This window comes from Eurytemora carolleeae, unplaced genomic scaffold (assembly GCF_000591075.1).
Source record: "Eurytemora carolleeae unplaced genomic scaffold, Eaff_2.0 scaffold1, whole genome shotgun sequence".
NCBI classification, from domain to species: domain Eukaryota; kingdom Metazoa; phylum Arthropoda; class Copepoda; order Calanoida; family Temoridae; genus Eurytemora; species Eurytemora carolleeae.
Genome location: NW_019396081.1, coordinates 986,999 through 1,010,496, shown reverse-complemented (window position 1 = coordinate 1,010,496; position 23,498 = coordinate 986,999). Strand labels below are relative to the sequence as shown.

The 23,498-nt window shown below is 31.1% G+C and overlaps 1 protein-coding gene and 1 long non-coding RNA gene across 2 annotated transcripts; one reads left to right on the top strand and one right to left on the bottom strand.

Moving 5' to 3' along the window:
- The first annotated feature begins 151 nt into the window (after positions 1-151).
- Positions 152-12,959, top strand: LOC111716887 (uncharacterized). Its single transcript, XM_023492404.1, has 14 exons — positions 152-291; positions 499-593; positions 3,154-3,204; positions 4,541-4,602; positions 5,912-5,990; positions 6,889-6,952; positions 7,201-7,245; positions 7,478-7,524; positions 7,712-7,760; positions 8,907-8,995; positions 10,104-10,181; positions 11,558-11,621; positions 11,702-11,783; positions 12,468-12,959. Exons 1-14 carry the CDS (start codon positions 203-205, stop codon positions 12,582-12,584), a joined length of 1,011 nt encoding a protein of 336 aa, XP_023348172.1. The 5' UTR covers positions 152-202; the 3' UTR covers positions 12,585-12,959.
- Positions 12,960-20,997: 8,038 nt separating this feature from the next.
- LOC111716572 (uncharacterized) lies at positions 20,998-23,490 on the bottom strand. Its single transcript, XR_002768535.1, has 3 exons — positions 23,383-23,490; positions 22,817-22,909; positions 20,998-21,991 (listed from the first exon to the last, which is right to left on the bottom strand). It is a non-coding gene; the product is annotated as an uncharacterized LOC111716572 (long non-coding RNA).
- Between the last annotated feature and the right edge of the window lie 8 nt (positions 23,491-23,498).

The following is a 23,498-nucleotide window of genomic DNA, read 5'->3' as shown; positions in this document are numbered from 1 at the left end:
CAAGGTTTCCGACGTATTTTGCCTAGAAAACAGGCAGAGCTTGGCTTCATTATCCCAAGGGACAATTATAGAACTTAACATCCCGCTGCAGTAGTGAAAGAGAGGAAATAACATATCGGTAATGTTGGGAAAAAGGAGGTTTAAAAATATAAAATGATTGATTTTAAAGATATTAAAATGAAGATGTGAGAGGTTTGACAGTATGTATAGAATAATCTCTATATTGGCTGTGATAATTAGCAAAATAAGTTGTCTCTACTGCTACAAAAATGATCTTTATAAAACATACAGGTAAAAATTAATTTGATAATTTCAAAAAAATATCTTTTTTAGAGTTGAACTATGTGTTTGGGGGATTTTAATACGGATTTAGGGAAATTGAGGTGGACAAGAAGAGATGGTGAGAAAGTTGGAGAAAAGAAGTTTGAAGGTTGATGGGGAAGAATAACAGAAATGGGTTTGGAAAGATCAAGATGAAAAAACATTCTTTTCTTACAGGTTGGAGAAGTTATGCAGAGGAGATGGAGGAAAGGTCGGAATTGTTATAAATGATGTCGTGTCGGCATTCTTCCTTAACTCTTCTTTAGTTCCAGGTAGACATAGAGAACTCTTCTCTAGTTCCAGGTAGACATAGAGAACTCATCTCTAGTTCCAGGTACACATAGAGAAATCTTCTCTAGTTCCAGGTAGACATAGAGAACTCTTCTCTAGTTCCAGGTAGACATAGAGAAATATTCTCTAGTTCCAGGTACACATAGCGAACTCTTCTCTAGTTCCAGGTACACATAGAGAACTCTTCTCTAGTTCCAGGTAGACATCGAGAACTCTTCTCTAGTTCCAGGTACACACAGAGAACTCTTCTCTAGTTCCAGGTAGACATAGAGAACTCTTCTCTAGTTCCAGGAAGACATAGAGAACTCTTCTCTAGTTCCAGTTAGACATAGAGAAATCTTCTATAGTTTCAGGTAGACATAGAGAACTCTTCTCTAGTTCCAGGTAGATATAGAGAACTCTTCTCCAGTTCCAGGTACACATAGAGAACTCTTCTCTAGTTCCAGTTAGACATAGAGAAATTTTCTCTTGTTTCAGGTAGACATAGAGAGCTCTTCTCTAGTTCCAGGTAGATTAGAGAACTCTTCTCTAGTTCCAGGTACACATAGAGAACTCTTCTCTAGTTCCAGGTAGACATAGAGAACTCTTCTCTAGTTCCAGGTACACATAGAGAAATCTTCTCTAGTTCCAGGTAGACATAGAGAACTCTTCTCTAGTTCCAGGTACACATAGAGAACTCTTCTCTAGTTCCAGGTAGACATAGAGAACTCAACCCTAAATCAAGGTAGACATAGTGAGCTTATCTATAGTTACAGGTACACATAGAAAACTCTTCTCTAGTTCCAGGTAGACATAGAGAACTCTTCTCTAGTTCCAGGTTGACATAGACAACTCTTCTCTAGTTCCAGGTAGACATAGACAACTCTTCTCTAGTTCCAGGTATACATAGAGAATTCTTATATTTTTCCAGGTAGACATATATATATATATATATATAGACACAAATAACTTAAATCTTGTTCCGATAACACACAGTTAGAACTCAAATTTAGATCCAGGTAGACATAAAACTGTTCCAAGATTTAGAATTATTCATTTTATTTAAGTTCCTGTATAAATTATTCTATGCATTTCTAGATTTCGTTTCAGAACTATAAAAAGTAACAAGGTGTTAATTTGATTTGAATATTCTAAGTTTAAATAAAATTCTTTTTCATGCGAAAAATGTTTTAATCATTTAAAAATGTTTTTAAATTTCATTATATTCTCATTCAAGGATTTAATTCATCTTTTAATTAAATTGAAAATTGTTTTATCTTTGAATATATTCATATATCAAAGGAGAACTCGGACTGTAAAACCGTTTTAAAAAGGGGAACCCAACTAAACGTGTTCTCTAATTTTTTCATTGACAAAATGAAAAAGAGATATCTTGCATTGCTTAGAAAACATTGTATCTTGACATTTTATCTTTAGATTGTGTTCATTCTATCAAAATAATTTTTTAAAACTATTTTGTATTTTAAAGTTACAGTATTTACATTGTACATGTGCATAAAGTTTTTTCCTTCAAATGTCTTTCTCAAATGTCTCAATATGAAATGTCTCAGTTATAGAAGTATCTTTACTTTAAATCAAACCTCTGATTCCTTTCTTTAGCAACCTTTTTTCCAATTTCTTAAATTCTGTCCTTGATGAAGTATTGTTTTAATATCCTTCAGAAAATGTCATTCTATCAAAGTATTACACAAGTCTACAAATCCTTCCTATAAACAGACCTTTTATATCCTTTTTTTATTCTCAGGTTCTAGTTCATTCTCTTTATTTATTGTGAAAAAAAATTTGATAGTCTATTCTCGGGGTCAAATACATTTAGAAAGTAAAGTACTAACTTGCAGGTATTGCGTGAATATGAAGAATGAATATTTTATTCTTCATCTAAGTTTATTCATTTTCCTTTCAGCAGTTCTCAAGCCTATACTAAACTTTAAACGATAAAATTGGATTATTTGAACAATATATATATTCTTTTTCATCATAATATCATTAGTTTTGTTATACAAAACACCATAAATACAGACTAAATAGATATAGGATCTTCATAAAATATATGGTGGAAAACATACACCAGTATTAATTGCATTATGTTAATATTCATAAAAAAAATTTTATATGTATAGTGCAAACTGGTAATGTTTACAAATTATTGTTGAAAAATACAAGAAACAATTAATTATCGAATCTATTAAATATCGAAGCCTTAATAGGGTTTTAAAAGTTTCTCTGAAAAAGTCCCGCAAAATCTCCATTAAAAAAATGGGCATTCATGATTCACAACGGTACCCTTTAAACCTGTATCATATCAGCAACGTGAAAGATTTATATTTCTACCTTAACTATTTATCTAGAGAACACGACAATTTAAGATTCTAAGAGAAAACCCCGGATAGCTCATTAATTCTTGATCAAAAAAAAGCTTTTAATGGCACCATATTGTGACACTGCCACTAAAAACTGAAAAATTACTTGAAGTTATGCCTACAGTCATTTTAAAACAACTTTTTGAAATGACTTGATTTAGTCGATTAATTTTTTTTCTAGGTGAAACATTTAACTGTCATGTGGAGATGGTGGTTCGATCAGCAAACACAGGAATAAACATCATCGTTAAATTCAACAAAAAATATAACCCCCCCCCCCCTCCACTTTCCTTTGTGCAGACAAGAAGGAAGATTTAATCTATAAAAGACTGAGAAGATATCAATAATATCTGACACTTAAATATCCATTAATTTTGGGAATCTGTCAACTTAAACTTTTCTTTAAAATTCAAATCAATCTTTGCAACAAAAATGAAACTATTTTCTAACCTATCAATTGCTTGATTAACATAGTAAAATCCAACAGTTTTCTTAAAACAAATCAAGGTACTAATGCCAGGAAAGTTAATTGCAGTCGCGTATACTGTGCGCGTACATATTGAAACCAGTTCTCTCTGCGCAAAATTTGTAAATAAGAATAGATGCATCCAAGAAATATATAGACCAGGAACCACCATATCTTATGCGTCAAATCTGTGTACTGCATTGAAAGGAGATCAAAACAAAGAATTTAGGGGCAACGCATCATTTTTGAGTGAAAAGGGCGCAAGGGGTGGAATAAAAATATATTGCTATTGAAGTTTCAATATTGACCAGAGAGCCAAAATCATATGTATTCGCTCTTACTTGATATATTAACTTGATTTTTGTTGGACTGTAATATCACATCAGAGCTGTAGTCCTTTCCCTTCAACTTCTGTGGAGGCACTGGGTTTGTTTACATTCCTCCCACAGTTTACAGTACATAATATGCGTATATCCATGAGTTGGGCGTTCCTGTATATAGTTCCTTGGATGCATCAGTGTTCGTTTAGTATCCGAGAAGGTTAAAAGAATTAAATTTTGATGATTTTGAAAATTCGCATAATTCGCATAGTTTCCTATGACCAGAATATTTCATAGATTATTTTTGTGAAAATGGATTCCATGTCAGGCTGTGACATCCGTCTTGTGTTTACTTTTCCGTCCAAAGACAGTACACTGCAGTACAAAAAATGCGTACACCTCTGAAATAACTTTCCTTGAAACAAATTAAACAGTTTTTGGGAAATGTTTTCAGGACGTGAAATTCTACGTAATAAAAGAACCAAAAGTTCACAAGCAATACTTGCTTTAGCTTCGACATTTAAAATATTTTCAGCTCTTTTATTTTTCTTCTGTCTCACTTTTATTATCTAACCTATATATTTTTATTTGCATTCATGTTTATTTATTGCGAGATTTTAGAATGATACGAATGGCTTATTTTTGTCATTTTTAAATCAATTTAAAGTTTTGACGAATGTCTGAAATATTTGTTTGTTTTCACATTTTTTCAATGCAAAAAAAAACGTTTAGAAAATAAAAATGAAGAATATTGAAACAACGATGACCCTGATTTTTTAAAGGATTTTTTGTCTACTTTGAAGAAATGAATCTCTCCGAATCTACATTATCAGGGTGTAATGAGGTAAGAAAAAAAGAATAATTTTCTACAACTCTCCTCTCCCTGACATGTACTCTCTCACCAACCTATAACCCCCCAAACCTTCGACCTATACCGCACCCGAACTATTGCCTAATATAAACCTTAGGATGGATATAAATGATCTTCTGTGCCATGAAGATTAATTGTTCAAAATAAATAGTTTTTTTCCCCTCTCCACCACTTACATTAGTGGATTAAAGGTAGAATATGTAAGTAGAAAAGTCTGAAACCAAATTTGAAGCATTAAATGACATTAAAATATAACTTCTGAAAGGTTTGTGCTTAGCGGAGAGGGAACATTTTTTCGTTTAAAACGAGCTTCGAACCGTCCATCAAGAAGTTACCCGTTTCTTTTATTGAAAAGTTCTGGGTTCCTGGTTTAAAAAGTATTTTATCATTTTGGAGCTCATAACTTTTGTATTGTAACATTTGAGTAAACAAAATCCAATGGCAAATTGCAGAAATACGGGCTGTTTTTTACGAATTTATCAACACTTTAATTTAAAAAGTTTCCAGTATAGGTATTGCGTTTAGTGCTACCTCATTTAAAAGTTCAGATCTCAGGTCAAATTATAATTTAGTAAAGTTGCAGAAGTATAATCTAGGCAACATATTTTACAAGAGAAAAGATTAATACTGTAAGCTGAGAGGATTTATATTTCTCTTCTTTATAAATATAAATGTTTATATTTATTCTCTTTGTGTTGTGTCACAAGGTCTGTAAAAACTATTGTAAAACTATTCATTTATCAAACTTTTACTTTTATAGTATTGGGAGATTAGATTATTTAATTTTAACATTTATGTAAAATCTACTCTGTTCATCATTAATAAAAAAAGAAAAAAAAAACATTATAAAACTCGAAGAAAAAAAGTTAATTTTAGCATATTTTAAGGTAGGCCCCGAAAGTCTTGTTTGATTTGTGAAAAATTGTTGAACTTTGGTATAAAAAATAGAAACAAGAATAGTCGCAAAGTCGTAACGTAAACTGTACAGGGTTATCAACAGAGTTATTTAGGTCCCCGCTTGTGTGTTCGGTCATTGCACAGTCAACTCCGGCTTTTTTCAAGAACCAGGCCGACTTTTAGGCAGCTATAGAGCTAACACATACAGACTATGAAAGGCAAAACGAGAACCCCTTGACCAATTTTTGGGTAACTCGTTAGAAACACGGGAGCGTTTTCAGCATTGTTGGAATTTTTCTTCAGATTTCCAAGCAAAGCTGGGTTCCAAGGCTAGTTGTATATATCTCTGTCATATTTTCGTAAACATATATTGTATATATTTCAGGATTTTGTCCAGTTTGGCCGAGATATCCTGTTCGTGACGTCACATCTCAGTAAAAAGTACTGTGGACGGATGGAGAAAGGTATTGGAGACGAAAACCTCGAACAAATTGTACTATAAAATTCCTTTTGGCTGGAAAATGATAATGACTGAAATTTAATAAAATTTATTAAAAAGTATACATATTATGCTCTAACAATCTTACAATCACGTTTTCATCTACAATATCAAGCGGAATGATGGGCTTACTAATTATAAATGACGCCAAAGCTTTTGAAATTTGCTACATCAACTAAAAATAATAACATTCTTAGCTTCATTGTGAGGAATAAGTACGTTACTGTGAACTGAAATATGCACATTCTGAAAATATTCAACATTTAAGTAATACTAAAAGTAAAATTAAAGGCCCAAGGAGACAACTCAAAATAAATTGTTGATAAATGATTTCTACATTTGTCAAATCGCTATTAAAATATGTGTATTAAAGTATTTACAGATAGGGCAGGATTCGGCGTAATTGAGATATTTTTCAACTTTTCAGCTCACAATTATAAAATTTACATTTACCATCAATATCAAGTATTTGATGGATCTGGTTTTCTGAATTCTTAATGATTCAAAATTCTAAATTCATATTAATTATATAAAAACAATATTTATAGATATAATTTTTTCGTTCTAATTTTAATCATTGCCGTTTTTTTACATTCGCAATAACTGATTTGCCGTTTTCTGTAAACATTGCATATTTTAAATCTTTCATTTTGAAAGATTGACAATCTAACAACTAAAATCTGAAACAGGGATTTAAAAGTCAGAAGAGATAAATCATAATAAAATTGTTTTTATTCTACAAAAAGTTTTTTTGCTGAACCAGATTTTTTTTATTGTTATTGTACATTACAGTGTTCAACATTTGAATTTAAAGTTTAGTGTGTATTGGTGGTGACCATATTTAATATCTAATATTTATTTAGTGTCACTGTCCCACTGTGATAAGAACCGAACTGAGCCAACTCCAACCCTCAAACTCGGAGAAAGGAAAACAGACATACAAGCATTATAATTTATTTTTAAAAATAACGTTATTTTGTCCAAAAATATATATTGAAAAAATTCCAAGTTAAAAGCAAGGGTCTTTATTTTTACATTTTATATTTAACATCTAATATTTAAGTTATTGTAATTTAATGTTTAATAAGTTATCTAAATACTCCAAGAAAAAATAATAATCTAACCCAAAATTGGCTTTATGGTTGGTTTAAAATGATATTATTCTGTTTGAGTAGAATCTATTCTGAAGAGAGAGACCGAGAAATGGATATTTGGATTAGGTATAATTTTAGTTTTTATATCAGCAGCCTAGATACATTAAACCAGATAGCTCACGTCATCTTCACCATACCAGATAGCTCATGTCGTCTTGACCATACCAGATAGCTCATGTCGTCTTCACCATACCAGATAGCTCATGTCGTCTTCACCATACCGGAGTGTTTCAGCTGAAATATAACTGATGTAATTCCGTAACTAACATTCTTGTTACATCTACTTTTCCTGTTACAGATTGAGTGTTCCCGCAGTAACAGTAACCTCGAAAACAGTAACCTTAGGTAGCATAATTATTAAAAGTGCCACAAAAAAAGATAATTCGTTTTCTGGAGCTCTTTTAAAAAGTCCTAAATTCGGGGCCAATTCTAAAGGGGATCTTTCTAAATTTTGGATGTTATTCAGAGACAAAGGAAAATTGCGAAACGTCGCCAAGCATGTGAAATTTTTAATAATAAATACTTTTTTTAGTGGTGACACCGTTCAAGAAAGCTTGCAGTGCAAATGATTTGCAGTACAGGTAACATTCTTACATAGAATTGTACATGTTTAACCCCTGTGTCAAAGTTGCATGATCCGTGCCGGTACAACACATACGCACTGTATATTAAGTCCGGCGTACTGTACAGTCAGACTACCCAGTGTAGAGTAGCTTGGCAAGAGCACTTGGGTATTTATGTATTTAAATAACTTCACATACTATGTACATGTATGTACAGTTATGTTTTTTCACGTTTAAAGGGACTGTTAACGTAATATTATCTGACTCTTCATTAATAAAGGGGCATGTCCGATTCATAAAAGTACCATTGTCTGATTCAAAAGAATGAAGTTATTCCTGTTTTTCCTCCTCAAAATTTATTATTTTCAAGTGCGGGTTTGTTTGCAATATACACTTGCGGATTTATACGGTAAGAAATAAGGAAGGAAAAAAAAAAACCGACGATAGTTTCCTCATTATTAATACGTTGAAGGGTTAAATGATACTTTTGTGAATCGGGAATTAAACACTTGAAATAACCTCGACAGTCCCTTCAGTGGGTTTATCTTATCAAATTATTAATTATTTCAAACTACATTCTATTGAATCAACTAATTACAAGTTTTAAATACCAAAGGTTTACACCATCAGGTTGCAAAAATATAAAGATTAGAAAATATAGTTTGTGTTGTGTTCGATTTCTTTGCCCATCAGTTTTTCCACTTTTTATCATTTAAGAGTTGTTGAAATTATGTGATAAAACCCAGATCTGTTTACGCTCTGGAAAATTATGTAATAAAACCCAGATCTGTTTACGCTCTGGAAAATTATGTAATAAAACCCAGATCTGTTTACGCTCTGGAAAATTATGTAATAAAACCCAGATCTGTTTACGCTCTGGAAAATTATGTAATAAAACCCAGATCTGTTTACGCTCTGGAAAATTATGTAATAAAACCCAGATCTGTTTACGCTCTGGAAAATCAATCTTAGCTGACTGGTTTACTTTGTATAATATTTTAGAGAAAGTACATTGTACATTATGTGATAAAACCCAGATCTGTTTACGCTCTGGAAAATTAATCTTAGCTGACTGGTTTACTTTGTATAATATTTTAGAGAAAGTACATTGTAAGCATATAATATTGTACTTTTTCATGTTGCAATGTTTCCAAATGTTTGCAGGAAATGCGGGAACAGTCCCCGGTGTATCAGAAAAGAACTGTTCTGTGATGGACAAATTAACTGCGCTGTTACGGATAATAGTCCGGAAGGTAAATATTCAGTTTTAGAAAAATAAAAAGTATTCCTGTCGCGCAAAATATTTCTATTAAAAATTCCAAACTGTAAAGGGGGGAAAACAATATATTTAAAAAGTAGTTAAAAATGTGGGTCAGGGCCTTTATATAAAGGTTTAATATACTTAATTATAAGCTTAATCACAAAAACATGAAATGAGAAAAGTTTTACACAGATAATCTCCATCTCTTTTACAAGTTTAAGGTTATCTTATACTAATATTACAAAATATCACAAAATATTATAAAAAATATTAAACTGAATGAACACTGTAAAATGTTCAACAAAAAAATTCTTTTCTCAAAATGTTCGTCATCTTTTAAAGGTTTTGGGTTATTCGATATTTATAACAAAATATTAGATTTAACTGACAAATTGATTTTAATATAATTTTAAGCTGAAGCTTCCAATTTAGAACTTCTCTCAAGGATCTAGTTTTGATAAGATGAATTTAATAGGGCAGAAAACTCAGCCAATTAAAAACGAAATATTTACAACTAACTTTTATTTCGATCCATGGAGCGACTTATCTCGTATTGTTAACATTTATCCAATTATGATATTTGATTTCATTTATAATATTTCAGTCAATTATAAAATTATTCGATTATTTTCTAGTTAGTGAAAAAGACTTGAACTGCCTTTTTTTCGATAACAAGAATGACATACAACAAACCCGACCAGAGATCGTCCTTGACTGTACAAATTATCTTCTTATCCTAAGAATCAAACATCCAGAGCGGTTTAACAATTATCCTCAAATTGCTTCATTAGGACGAACTATATTCATACAAGAAACCTGCTCAGGGCAATAGAATCTTAGTCGGGATGATTTTCGTCTTCAATAAGAAAGGATTTTATTTTTATAACTTTTATAAATGATACATTAATACAGAGCACATTTTTTTATAACTTTTAAAAATGATACATTAATACAGAGCACATTTTTTCAACAATACCATTAATGGTATTTTTTACAAAAAGAAAAAGCCAATGTGACAATTATTCCTGTGTTGTTTGTTAAACAACGTAAATTTCTAACTTAAAATACATAAAGGAATTGTAAAGTTGTTAAATGTTAAGATGAGAGGAACTGTAGTTGGATGGGTAGAGGTATAGAGGAACCAAAAACTTGGAAATCCCAAGTTCCTTTTCTAGAAGGTAACAAATATTTGTCATTCGTGTTTAATTTTGTTATTTGTCTTGTCTCGTTGTTGGTCTGATTGTATTCCAACGTGAAACGATCCCAGGTTTGTTACCGGTCAGGATCCCAGGTCAGGGTTTATGACCGGGCAGGATCCCAGGTCTGATTTATGACTGATTAGGATTCAAGGTCTAGTTTATGACCGGTCATGATCGCAGGTCTGGTTTATGACTGATCAGGATTCCAGGTCTGGTTCATGACCGGTCAGGATTCCAGGTATGGTTTATGACCAGTCCGGATCTTAGGTATGGTTTGTGACCGGTCAGGATCTCAGGTATGATTTATGTCCGGGTAAGGATCCTAGGTTATTGTTTATGACCGGTCAGGGTCCCAGGTCTGGTTTATGACCTGTCAGGATCCCAGGTCCGGTTTATGATTGGTCAGGATCCCAGGTATTGTTTATGACTGGTTAGGATCCCAGGTATGGTTTATAACCAGTCAGGATCCCAGGTCTGCTTTATGACAGGTTAGGATCCCTGGTCCGGTTTATGATTGGTCAGGATCCCAGATATGGTTTATGACCTTCAGAATTACAGGTATGGTTTATGACCTGTCAGGATTCCAGGTCTGGTTTATGACCGGTCAGGATCCCTGGTCCGGTTTTTGACCTGTAAGGATCCCAGGTCTGGTTTATGATTGTTCAGGATCCCAGGTATTGTGTATGACCGGTTAGGATCCCTGGTCCGGTTTATGATTGGTCAGGATCCCAGTTATAGTTTAGGACCTGGTTAGAATCCCAGGTATGGTTTATGACCGGTCAGGATCGCAGATATGGTTTATGACCTTCAGAATTACAGGTATGGTTTATGACCTGTCAGGATCTCAGGTCTGGTTTATGACCTGTCAGGATCCCAGGTATGATTTATGACCTGTTAGGATCCCAGGTATGGTTTATGACCTTTCAGGATTTCGAGTATGGTTTATGACCTGTCAGGATCCCAGGTCTGGTTTATGACCTGTCAGGACCCCAGGTATGGTTTATGACCTGTCAGGACCCCAGGTATGGTTTATGACCTTTCAGGACCCCATTATGGTTTATGACCTGTCAGGATCCCAGGTATGGTTCAAAAATGGAATTCAATGAAATTTTTAGATTACAGGAGCAATGTAATAAAGTACAATACAAAGCAAATTGAAAAAATGCAACGTTAAAAAGTAAAATTTAGTAGCTTAACATAGCAATATAATAATTTATTTTACTTAAATAGCAATATAATAATTTATTTTACTTACCTTAGCAATATAATAATTTATTTTACTTAACTTAGCAATATAATAATTTATTTTACTTAACTTAGCAATAAAATAATTTAATTAACTTTTAATTTTTTAGGATTTTTGTTTCTACTTGTAATACTTCTCATAGTTCTAATCTACATTGGGGTTAGAGTATTCAGGTAAAATATTTATAATATTTGTAAATATTTAAAATGTTTACCAAATATTAGTTTATTAAAAATATCTATTTATTTGCTAGGAGGAGAAAACTGAATAAAGGGGAATATCCTGCAGTAAGGGAGCAAAGGGACCTAATACAGTTCAACTCAGACCAGTATAGGGTAAACTTTTTATAGGAGTCAAGGTTCAGATCTAGGTTCAAAGGAATTGAGTCTTTGCCACAAACTCTGATTTTTTAATTCCTGTGTCTTTGCAACCCAATGTCGAAGACCTAAAATATTTCCAACTATGAATTCTGTTAGATTAAATAATCTAAATTTGATATATTACAGAATTACATTATCAGTTTCCAAAGATTAAATTTGTGGCAAAGACTCAATTTCTTTAGCCAAAGTCACGATCAAAATTAAGGTCAACGTGAAGGTCAGTATAAAGTATTTATAATCCCCTTACCCCTGGATAAAATCTTAGAACTGGATTATATGAAAAGATAAAACTGCAGATAATAGAAAAGTTCAAAGTACACACTTCAATTAAACTTTAAACTTCAAATTGCAATCAAAGAACAATCAAAGAAAAATGTTAAAGCAAATGCAAAAGACAAATGAAAGATCAAAAAGTAAAGAAGATAAGGACAGAATTTAATCAATTTTAGTAACGACACTGAACTTACCTACTGCCGGTTCAAATTTCAACCACCGAATTAAGGTTAAAGATTCAGGAAGGATTTTAATAGCTGAACCGGCGGTAGGGGGTTGAGCTACCCCGCAAATTTATTAAAGTCGGACCCAGTAGAGTTAAATTTAATTGAATCAAGGGTAAAGATCCTTAAATCTTTGTTTCAGGAGTGTGATACCGTAGTTCCTGTTAGTGCCCCCTCGTGTCCTCCCCTCCCCCTCCCCCCTCCATACTCACAGATAGATTCCAGTACAGTCATACAGTACAGCTATGCTAACAGATAAATTAGCTATTCTAACAGATAAATCACCTAAGCTAACAGATGATTCGGCTATACTAACAGAGAAATCTTCTACACTATCAGTTTAATCAGCTACGCTAACAGATGATTCAGACATGTGAACAGATGATTCGGCTAAACTAACAAATAAATCAGCGCTACTCTAACAGATGATTAAGTTACGCTCATATAAATCATCTACGCTAAAAGATGATTCAGCTACACTAACCGATAAATCAGCTACACTAAAAGATGATTCAGCTACACTTACAGATAAATCAGCTACACTAACAAACAGATGATTCAGTTACACTAACAGATAATCATACGACGCTAACAGATGATTCAACTACACTAACAGATAAATCAGCTACACTAACAGATGATTCAGCTACACTAACAGATGATTCAAGTTCACTAACTAATAGTTCAGCTGGTTAAACGAACATTAAAGTTTACACCACCTACCCTGCTTCAAAGGAAATACCGCCAAACTTATTGAAAAAATTGATATTTTTATCATCTTTCTCTGAAAATTGTTTGAAAATATAAAAAGGTTAAAACGGTAAAATTACTTTACAACATGTTGTTAATAATCCATTAAATGTGCTTCCTGAGTTAACCTAGCGTATTATATCAAACTTTGTAAACTAATGATTTAATCAATTATGAAAAATACCACTAAAATTATTGTTTTATGATTATGATTCTAGCTGCAGGAACAATTTTAAATCCTTTCTCAATTTCATCTATAATAAAAATTAATTGCTAAGAATGCCATGAAATAATGAAAACCCCCATAAAATGTGCTGTATCATTCAATTAATAATTAATACTTTGAAAAAAAAACCTAAATTAAAATTGTTTTATACTGTAGACTAGTTGTTAACCTTCTAGACTGGTGAAAATATGTAACAAAATATAAATACAAACAAATGCACTTTAGCTGGAATAATAACTTAAAAAATATTTACATTGTGAAGAATAAATAATATGGAAAATAGAATACAAATACTATTTAATGTGTTTTTTCTTAATTTTTACAATAATTTTTTAGGAACTGCAGATAGGATTGCTAGGAAATAATTTCTAGGAATGCAGTAAGCAAAAGTAACAAAAGTAATAAATATTGATTTACAATTGTAAATATTAAAACAGTAACATTCATAATAAAACAAACTCATGGGGGGGGGGGAATATAAAATCCAATATTGTTTTAAGAACGTAGTTCATGTAGATGGGATTTAGCATTTATTTTCCAGCAAATGTGTTTCTAGCAATGATATCTGGAATCCAAGGACTTTTCAATAAGACTTTTACAATTTACAACTATACTTTAAAAATTTTTAAACACAATTTATTTGAAAACGTTTTTGGTCTTCTGTCCTGTATATGAACTCCTTGATTCTATTTATTCTGCTACATTGTACAGACTGTTTTAGAGAAAAGATTAAAATTTTACAACAAAATTGTAGATACATTAGCATACATATCACAATAATTTTAACATCGTGAAAAATAATCTGCAATTAAACTAAAAGCAAAAAATTAAATCAAATTTAAAATCAAAACATTAAGCTCTAATTTTTGTTGTCTAATTACAAATCTTCAAAGCCAATGGGCATACCTTGGCAAAAAATATTGTTAACCTTTTTAAAATTTTTTTTATTTTATTTTAAAAGTTTAAGTTTTGAAATATGAAAATGTATGCTATACGATGTGTGTCCAGTCTACATAATTTCGTATAAATGTAAATAACTATTAAAATGTAAAAAAGTAGTTTGCCCTTTTCCCTTTAACTAATCTTATATGCTACTTGGCCTTTTGATGTTCCAAAATTTGCCCAAGATTTACAAGATTAATTTAAAAATTTCTACACACTTGAATCTGCAATGTTTTATGTGATTAAACTCTAAAAAAGCTTAAACAGTTTCTGAACAATATCTACAGGACTTTTAGAATTCAACATTCAAGTAACTCAGCAAGGTAATGGTTTTATAGGCAAATTTTAATTATTTACAACTTCTTTACAGGGAAAATTAAGAAAATTTTATTTTACCAAGTGTTGCCGAGACCAATTTTGTCTACAAAACATCCAGAGCGTAGCAATCATGGGCCCGTAATGTTGGTTAAACTGCGATAAAAGTTCATCCTCCAGTGATAAACCAAAAATCTTTTTCGTGTTTCGATTGAAAGTCGTACCATGCCAAACTATCTTGTTGTGGGATAAAATAAACCTGAACAATGTTGAATTCAAAAAGTAAATATTATAGATATCATCAATGGTATGGATCGTTTTTATTCCAATGTTGATGTTGTTTTGATGACAACCTTCTCTCTTAAACGTTTATGTTAAAAGATGTGTAAATATTATTTATTGAAAATATTGTTTTGTAAAGATGAAAACCTGTTAAACTTGAAATATATTGACCCTATTGTTTTAAACATGTATTAATTTTTATATCTGTATTTGTATTATTCAAAGATTCTAGAATTTTCTAACGCTTCGCGTCACGTACACGGTGAATTGTTTAATTGCAACAATCTAAGATTTCGTAGTTTTTCTCTGTTTTCATTTGTGGTCTCAAAACCCGTAATTTTTTAAGTTACCATTGCCTAATTTTTATTCATATATATATTTAAAAAAGAAACCGGAAAAGCCAAATAAATATATTTAGGTATATACTATATAGATACTGTTAATAAGCTCTAAAGCCCCCCCATGCCAATGTTGACTAAATTATCATTACCGAAAAAAACCTAACCTATTTTCTATTATGTTTGCATTTGACCATAACAGAATTTATTTCATGTTGTTAAAAAAAAATTTTTAATTTTAAACATATTATTTGTAATATTAACTTTGTATTTCTTGGAACTATTAATTGATATTTTTTTAAAACTTTCTCCCAATTGTGTTAAACCTGTGAGGTCAGAAATATTCATGTGATCTCTATTCTTTATTTATGTATTGCATGAAACACTGCAAACGTTTTATCTACTCCCATCTTTCATAAATTTTATTTTACATGTTTTATTATTCTACAAAAATGAAGAAAAACTATTTTTTACATGTCGTGGAAATATTGGATATTTGCATATATATTACATAAAATTCAAAAAAGGAACCCAGAATTTAATCTATTGTCAGGTGAATTTATTTCTAACCATTTACAAATTTATATTAAGGATAATCGATTTTTGACTATTTTTAAAATTTTTGACTATCTATGATTTTTGTGCCTAAAGAACTATAAGCTTTTGCCGAATTTCAGGCTCAAAAGTGAATTATTTAACATACAATTTTAGAAAAACCTGTTTCCGATTGACGATTTCAACTTGCGAAAACTTTTCACTATATTGTTTTAATTTCCCAAACTAATTCTTTGCACATAAATATTGAGCATCCCTAATATATGTCATATGAATTATTTACGACACTCTGAAAAGTTTCCCATTTTTGGGTTGGAAGTGAAAACTTATGTTAGCTGTCATCAATAAAATTGATTTGTTATAAAGTAACATCTATATTTTCTACTCGTAAAGTCAAATATTTGGAGGAAAGTGGGTACAACATGGTAAAAACCGTTACAAGTTACGTAAAGGCAAAAACAGAGAAAGGATAAAAAATCATAAAGGATCAGGAAGGATAAAAAAGGACCAAGAAGGAAGGACCAAGAAGGATAAAAAGGACCAAGAAGGATAAAAAAGGACCGGGAAAGATAAAAAATCATAAAGGATCAGGAAGGATAAAAAATTAGATAAACAAATTCCAAAGTTCTGTCCCATTGTTTACGAGTCTATGTGTATAGGTTCTGTGAAAAATGTCTTAAGTGCATGGTCTATTAACTAAAACTAGCCAGGAACCAAAACTAGTATCCGTTAGCCAGGAACTTGCGCGCTTCATCAATCGAACTTCTTAGCATGAGCTATTCAAGGAATAATTTTCCCATTGTTCTCGTATCGAACAGAAATAAAACTGTACTGTTAAAACAATTTATGGAATAATTGTCCCATTGTTCTCGTATAGAACAGAAATAAAACTGTACTGTTAAAACAATTTAAGTCATAATTGTCCCATTGTTCTCGTATCGAACAGAAATAAAACTGTACTGTTAAAACAATTTATGGAATAATTTTCCCATTGTTCTCGTATCGAACAGAAATAAAACTGTACTGTTAAAACAATTTAAGGAATAATTGTCCCATTGTTCTCGTATCGAACAGAAATAAAACTGTACTGTTAAAACAATTTAAGAAATAATTGTCCCATTGTTCTCGTATAGAACAGAAATAAAACTGTACTGTTTAAACAATTTAAGTCATAATTTTCCCATTGTTCTCGTATAGAACAGAAATAAATCTGTACTGTTAAAACAATTTAAGTCATAATTTTCCAATTGTTCTCGTATAGAACAGAAATAAAACTGTACTGTTAAAACAATTTAAGTCATAATTTTCCAATTGTTCTCGTATAGAACAGAAATAAAACTGTACTGTTAAAACAATTTAAGTCATAATTTTCCCATTGTTCTCGTATAGAACAGAAATAAAACTGTACTGTTAAAACAATTTAAGGAATAAGTTTCGGACACACATAATTATTTGGAAAAGTTACAAAATATCAAATTCAAAAAATAAATGTTTGCAATTTTTAGTGTTGATTCGGGTTTAAAAGTTTTTTTTAACTTAGAAAGAGGGATAAATTATGTATGAACTTTTATTTTATTATTATTTATTTTATCTTTTGTACAGAGTGTCCTACAAAACATGAGAGTTCTTCAAAATTAATTGCGACATTCATTTGTCAGCCTACTTTTATGATTCTTGAATGGTTGAATGATTCTCAAAACAATAATCACGAATGGTTTTACTTGAAAAATTAGGTTGACGAATGAATGCCGTCAATTATTTCATAGATCAAAGACGATCTTCAGATTGTCTCTCTACTGTCATGTTTCAAGGGACATCCTGTGTTGTATGTTAAAAGACCTCTTTGTGTAAAACTCATTGGAAGTAATTGGCAAAACCCTGACAGAACTAGTTTTCTTTTAATTTCTGAAAAATCTTTTTTTTGTTTTTACTTAGATTATACGTCCCTAAAAGTAATAATAAAGCTTTGGGAGTTGTAGAAAAAATATGAACATTTTGTTTTACTAAAAGTATTTCGAATTGATGAACAGTATTTTCGAAACTGCTAAGTCAGATTATCAACAGGCTCAAAATATCAAGATACTCCTTGAGTTATTACACCAAGTCATGCTCTGCTTAAGTTAATTGGAACTTCTCACGAACCTCATAAACTCTCGACTCAAATCTACTTCTTTTAGATCTTTTTCTCAAGTAAATCTGTGCTCTGGTTGTGGGATACACGGTTAAATCTAAAAAGATTGACCGCAATTCTTTCATTCATAACAACGAAAAACTTTACAACAGAAACTTTTAAAAAAGTATAGCGTACATATAAACACATTTAATCATAAATAAACGAAATATCAAAGATTTATTATATCGGAATTATTTGCGGCAATCTACACCATTAATATCTAAAAATGCGCGTAAAAAGGTGAACATTTTTAAGGACACAGAACTCGAAAACTTCAATTCAATTGACACTATTTTTTTCGATTTACTAAAATTCAATATTTATTAATTAATTAACGTGGACCGATTCTTAAAAAATATTTTTATCTTGGAGGACTGACACTTCTTAAAAATAATATTGAAAGGACGAGGATTTAGAGGTGGCTCGAACGAGGAAATGAGGAGAATGTGACTCGGACTAGAAATTGTTGTGGCTGGCCTTCCTCCCCTCGCTGAAGTACAGACTCATACTCTCCTCCGTCCGTAGCCTCACAACTTTACTCCAGGGGATTCAGAGGCAAGCGAAAACAGAACGTAACGAAAACGTTGCGTAACAGAAACTATTTACATACTTTACATTGCGCTAGTTCTTATTAACAGTTTAGCACTATTTACATACTCTTGCGCCTCTTCTTTTGACAGTTTAGCACTATTTACATACTCTAAATTGCTCCGCTTTTTTTAACAGTTTAGCACTATTTACATACTCAACATTGCGCTGGATCGTTTAGCAGTTGTGCACTATTGACATACTCTACATTGCGCCGGTTCTGATACACTGTCTCTCATTGCAAGGGATAAATAATTTGATTAAAATCAGTTTTTTATTTTTACTTTTTATTTGTGAGGATATCTGTGTATTATGTACATATACCAAGTCAAGAAGTATGGATTACACATAAAGAATTTATCGAATGATGCTCCAGGGAATACGAATACAGAGCAGTATCAATATATATATATATATATATATATATATTTTTTTTTTGAAAAAAAAATGTGAAGTTAAAAACTAAAATATATATATGTTTATCAACATTTACATTCATATTAATGATTTTAACATGCTGCAGTACATATATATAATATCACCATTTACATTCATATTAGTAATTTTACATGCTGTATAGTACATATATAATGTCACCATTAACATTCATATTAATGATTTTAACATGCTGTAGTAAATATATATGATATCACTATTCACATTCATATTACTGATTTTAACATGCTGTAGTAAATATATATAATATCACTATTCACATTCATATTAATGATTTTAACATGCTGTGGTATATATATATAATATCACCATACACATTCACATTAATGATTTTAACTTAGTATTTGTTAAACTTAAATTTAAAACTTCATGGTTAAAAGTGCACAACATTTACAGTCAATCTTAGCATTACATTAAACAATATAAAAGTTTAGAAACAGGTGCGATACAAGACTTTTAGCATGAGTATAGTTTAGTTTTTCAGAGGTGATTTTTAGAAATGGAGTTTCTTGGTCCCATTCTAGCGTTTTTCGTTTTCTAAAAATGTGGTATGATGACAGCACTGCAAGGCTTAATAGATTTTCCCACATTGCTTTGAAACCAACACTGGGTTTGCAGAACTTATGGAGTTTCTTTGGATTTGCTTTATTTGATAGTGAGATATATCTTCAGCCGATTTCAAAAGGGTGAACAGACACATCCCTAGTTGTTATATCTGCGATAAAATGTTCATACTTGTTCATCTTTTGAGCATTGGCATTTTTGATATTTGTTTCCAACGGGACAGTAAGCTCAAAAATATCCATCTTTTCCTCCATTCTATTGATATTTACTAGACGTAAAAACTTTTTTTTTGTTTAACAAATTATAACAATTTAAAATCATGCTAATTTGACTTGCTTTATAAATGTATTCCTTAAAGAGTCTCCATAAAGTTAATATTATCTAATTCTTGAAGGAACTACTTTAACCTAACTATGAACTAATCGAGTGTAGAAACTATGTGATATGTTGTATAAGCTTAAAGCACCATGTTTCCTAAATCTAAACTTGAACACTTTCAGTTTTCTTCCACTGTGTTAATCGTCCTGTTACTCTGGAATTCTTTCTGATAGGTCATATCCTTCTGTTTAACCCGGAGTACGGTTGGATTTGTAAAATTATCCTCTAATCCCTTCAATATCCGACTCTTTATGATAACACCTACATTCTTCTATCTCAACATTTTTATCCAGTTTTAAACTTTCAAGCTTAAAGACATGCTTGGTAAGTTTAAGAGATATATATAAAATATGTTTATAACAAGATCTAACTAGTAATCAGGTCTAAACTAGATAGTAAAACTTATAGCCATGTCTAATATATATTGATTTAACTTATCAGGTCTAAACCAAATAGACATACAAAGGAACTGAGTTTTTGTCACAAACTCTACTTTTCTATCCTCTTTATCTTTGCTACCCAATGTCGCAGACCTCTGATATTTCAAACTATCAATTCTGTCAGACCAAATAATCTAGGTTTGAAATATCTAAGGTTTACATCATCAGATTGTAAAGATATAGGGATTAGACAATTTGAATTTGTGACAAAAACTCAATTCCTTTAAAACAATCATTCCATAACTATTATTTAGCGTTGACATTTTTTTAAAAAGAGGAAAATGGCAGGTTGTTGAATATGGTTTTTATTTATAAAATATTCTGCCTGGAGTAAGTTAACGATTAAATCAGTGAAGAATGTCATTCGAATTTTATCTGCAGTTCCTTTCCTCAACCTTAAAAGAAAACTATTTTCAATATATACATCTTAAATTCAAAACCATATAAAATACAATTTTGCTTGTGTTTCTTATCTAATCTTCATAAATTATTATTTTAACTGAAACTTAGAAATATATTTTAACATTAAGACACATGTTTAGTTGAATAAATACGAAAACATATATTAAGACAATTCAATGAACTAAAATACGGAGATCTGGACCCCCTGCACTAGATTGAGAAAACTGGACTCACAACATGACTAGCTACTATAGTAAAAAAACTGATGTTAGATATTTTATTCCGTTATTATATAAATTCAAACATTATGATACAGTAAAAGTCTGTTTCAAACACTTTTTTATTCATACAAAAGGTTTAAATAAAAATGGCAGAAATGCATATCTTTATTTTTGTTTTTATTTCATTTTTATTGTTGATTTTTAAATAAGAAAATTACCGTGCGAAAGAAACTAGTGTCTCAAAAAAATATCCATATTTAACCCTATTTAGCCTGACGTCTGGTTTACTGACTGGCGCCCCTCTATTTATAGCGAATCTAGTTATAAAGCGAAAAATGTGCAAAAAAATTGCACAGATTGCAACAAATGATACATTTTTGAAAAACCCTTGACCCAGCAAATTCGAATGTGCAAAAGAATTTGCAAAATTTTAAAAACCTAAATGTGTATTCAAGAAAAACTGAAATTTCACACATTCCCTTTCAAGGCGTCCGTGCAAAAATCTGTGCAAAATTTCTTTGCAACAATTGCTTTTGTTATGGGCTTTCTAAAGAGCTATATAATGTTGAAATCCAATGACTGGAAGTAAGTCTAAATATAAATTTAGTCCAAATAGGCCAAATAGGGTTAACAATCAACTATATTTAATAAGATGAGAATTAAAGATATTTCAGCATAGAAGTCAAAGATTATGCGAGTAAATGGGGAAAAATGGAGAAGTTTAAAAATAAGAAAACTATTTTATGATAATTCAAGAAAAAGAGACATAAATTTAGCATGAAATAAAACTGAGGGGGAAGAAGAAAAAGCAGACAAAATGAATATCTAAAATTTTGCACATTGCCATCGTGTTTACAAGTTTTCACATGATGCACCCCCCCCCTCTACTGTTGCACCCCCCACCCTCTACTGTTGTGCCCCCCTCCTCCTACTGGTTCTCCTCCAGAAGCCTCTCGAACTCAGCCTCTGCATCCTCGAGGTTCTCCTCTGTTGGTTCTTCGATCAGGGTTAACGTTTTCATGTCAACAGTTCGTCCCTGTACAATCATTTTTATCACTATCATTGATATTATTATTAATTTAAAAATGCTATCTGTTATGTTTTTATCATAATTATTGACATTATTATCAAAATAAAGATGTTCTGCGCCTTTCAGTGAATAACTAAAATTATTCCACGGTTTTCTTTCAATATTAAACAATAATTTCATTTTTATACTTTCTTCTAACGCATAATATACTGTAAATGGTGCTAATCTGATGCTATGTTTTTATCATTATTATTGACATTATTATCAAAATAAAAATACATCTGAACGTTTTTATCTTATTTTTTATTTTATTTTTTATTTTATTTTTCATCATTATTTACATTTTTATAAAATTATCTTTTTCAGTATTTGCATTCTTAAAATACTTAATATACACTTTCATTATTGATTATTCTTATCATCAATATAAACTCGATCAAACTGTAAATTATCTTTTTACGGAACAAGCTTTGGCATGCAGGAGATCAAAACAAGTTTTCAAACCAAGCTTAGAACGTCTAACGAGTTACCAAATTAAGATTTGAGGCAAATCGGTCTTTTAACAAGAAAAAGTTTTATTTTCATCTGAAAACTGCTGTAAAACAATAGATAATGTTTTTTTTTGGATTTTTTAAATCTCAGTATTTTTCTTGCTTGGGCTTCCCGTAGTTATAAAAAGATTTGAAAAAAAGACATTTTTTTATATTTTCTAGGATGAAAGTGTTACAAGTGTTAATTGTTTTTGGAAGTCATGTAAAAGAGTGATTTGAAATTTCACTCTGATCTTTTAATTTTTTCTAATAAAATTTTGTTTTTAATTTTTGTTTTTACCTGGAATACAATAATGTATTGGTTACTAGCCCAAACCATATTAGGATCATGTGGAGTTTGTTTTACATTTCCTGATACCCAGGGATTCAATCCCTAAACATATATTAACAGATAGTAACAAGTACCCAGATACCCAGGGATTCAAACCCTAAACATATATTAACAGATAGTAAAAAGTACCCAGATACCCAGGGATTCAAACCCTAAACATATATTTACAGATAGTAACAAGCTACCAGATACCCAGGGGTTCAAACCCTAAACATATATTTACAGATAGTGACAAGTACCCAGATAACCAGGGATTCAAACCCTAAACATATATTAACAGATAGTAACAAGTACCCAGATACCCATGGGTTTAAACCCTAAACATATATCCATTCATTTACTTCAAAAATCAATTCCCTTTCTCCTGGTGCGCGCAGTGCAATCTATCTATCATTTGACCGTTATCATGAATCCCAGTTACCCCCGTAAAAAAATTAAATCCTTCAATGTAAAAGTTTATGCTGTGGATATCAAGTTCAGTGCTATCCCAACCAAAAGCCTTTATGATTGATTACCTTGAAGACGTATTTAGCAAAAACATAATCAAGACGATCTTGTGCTTGTAGAAACTGCTCCTCGTTGAAACAGGTGAACACCGTCTACAGGGACATCTTCATCTTTAACAAGGACT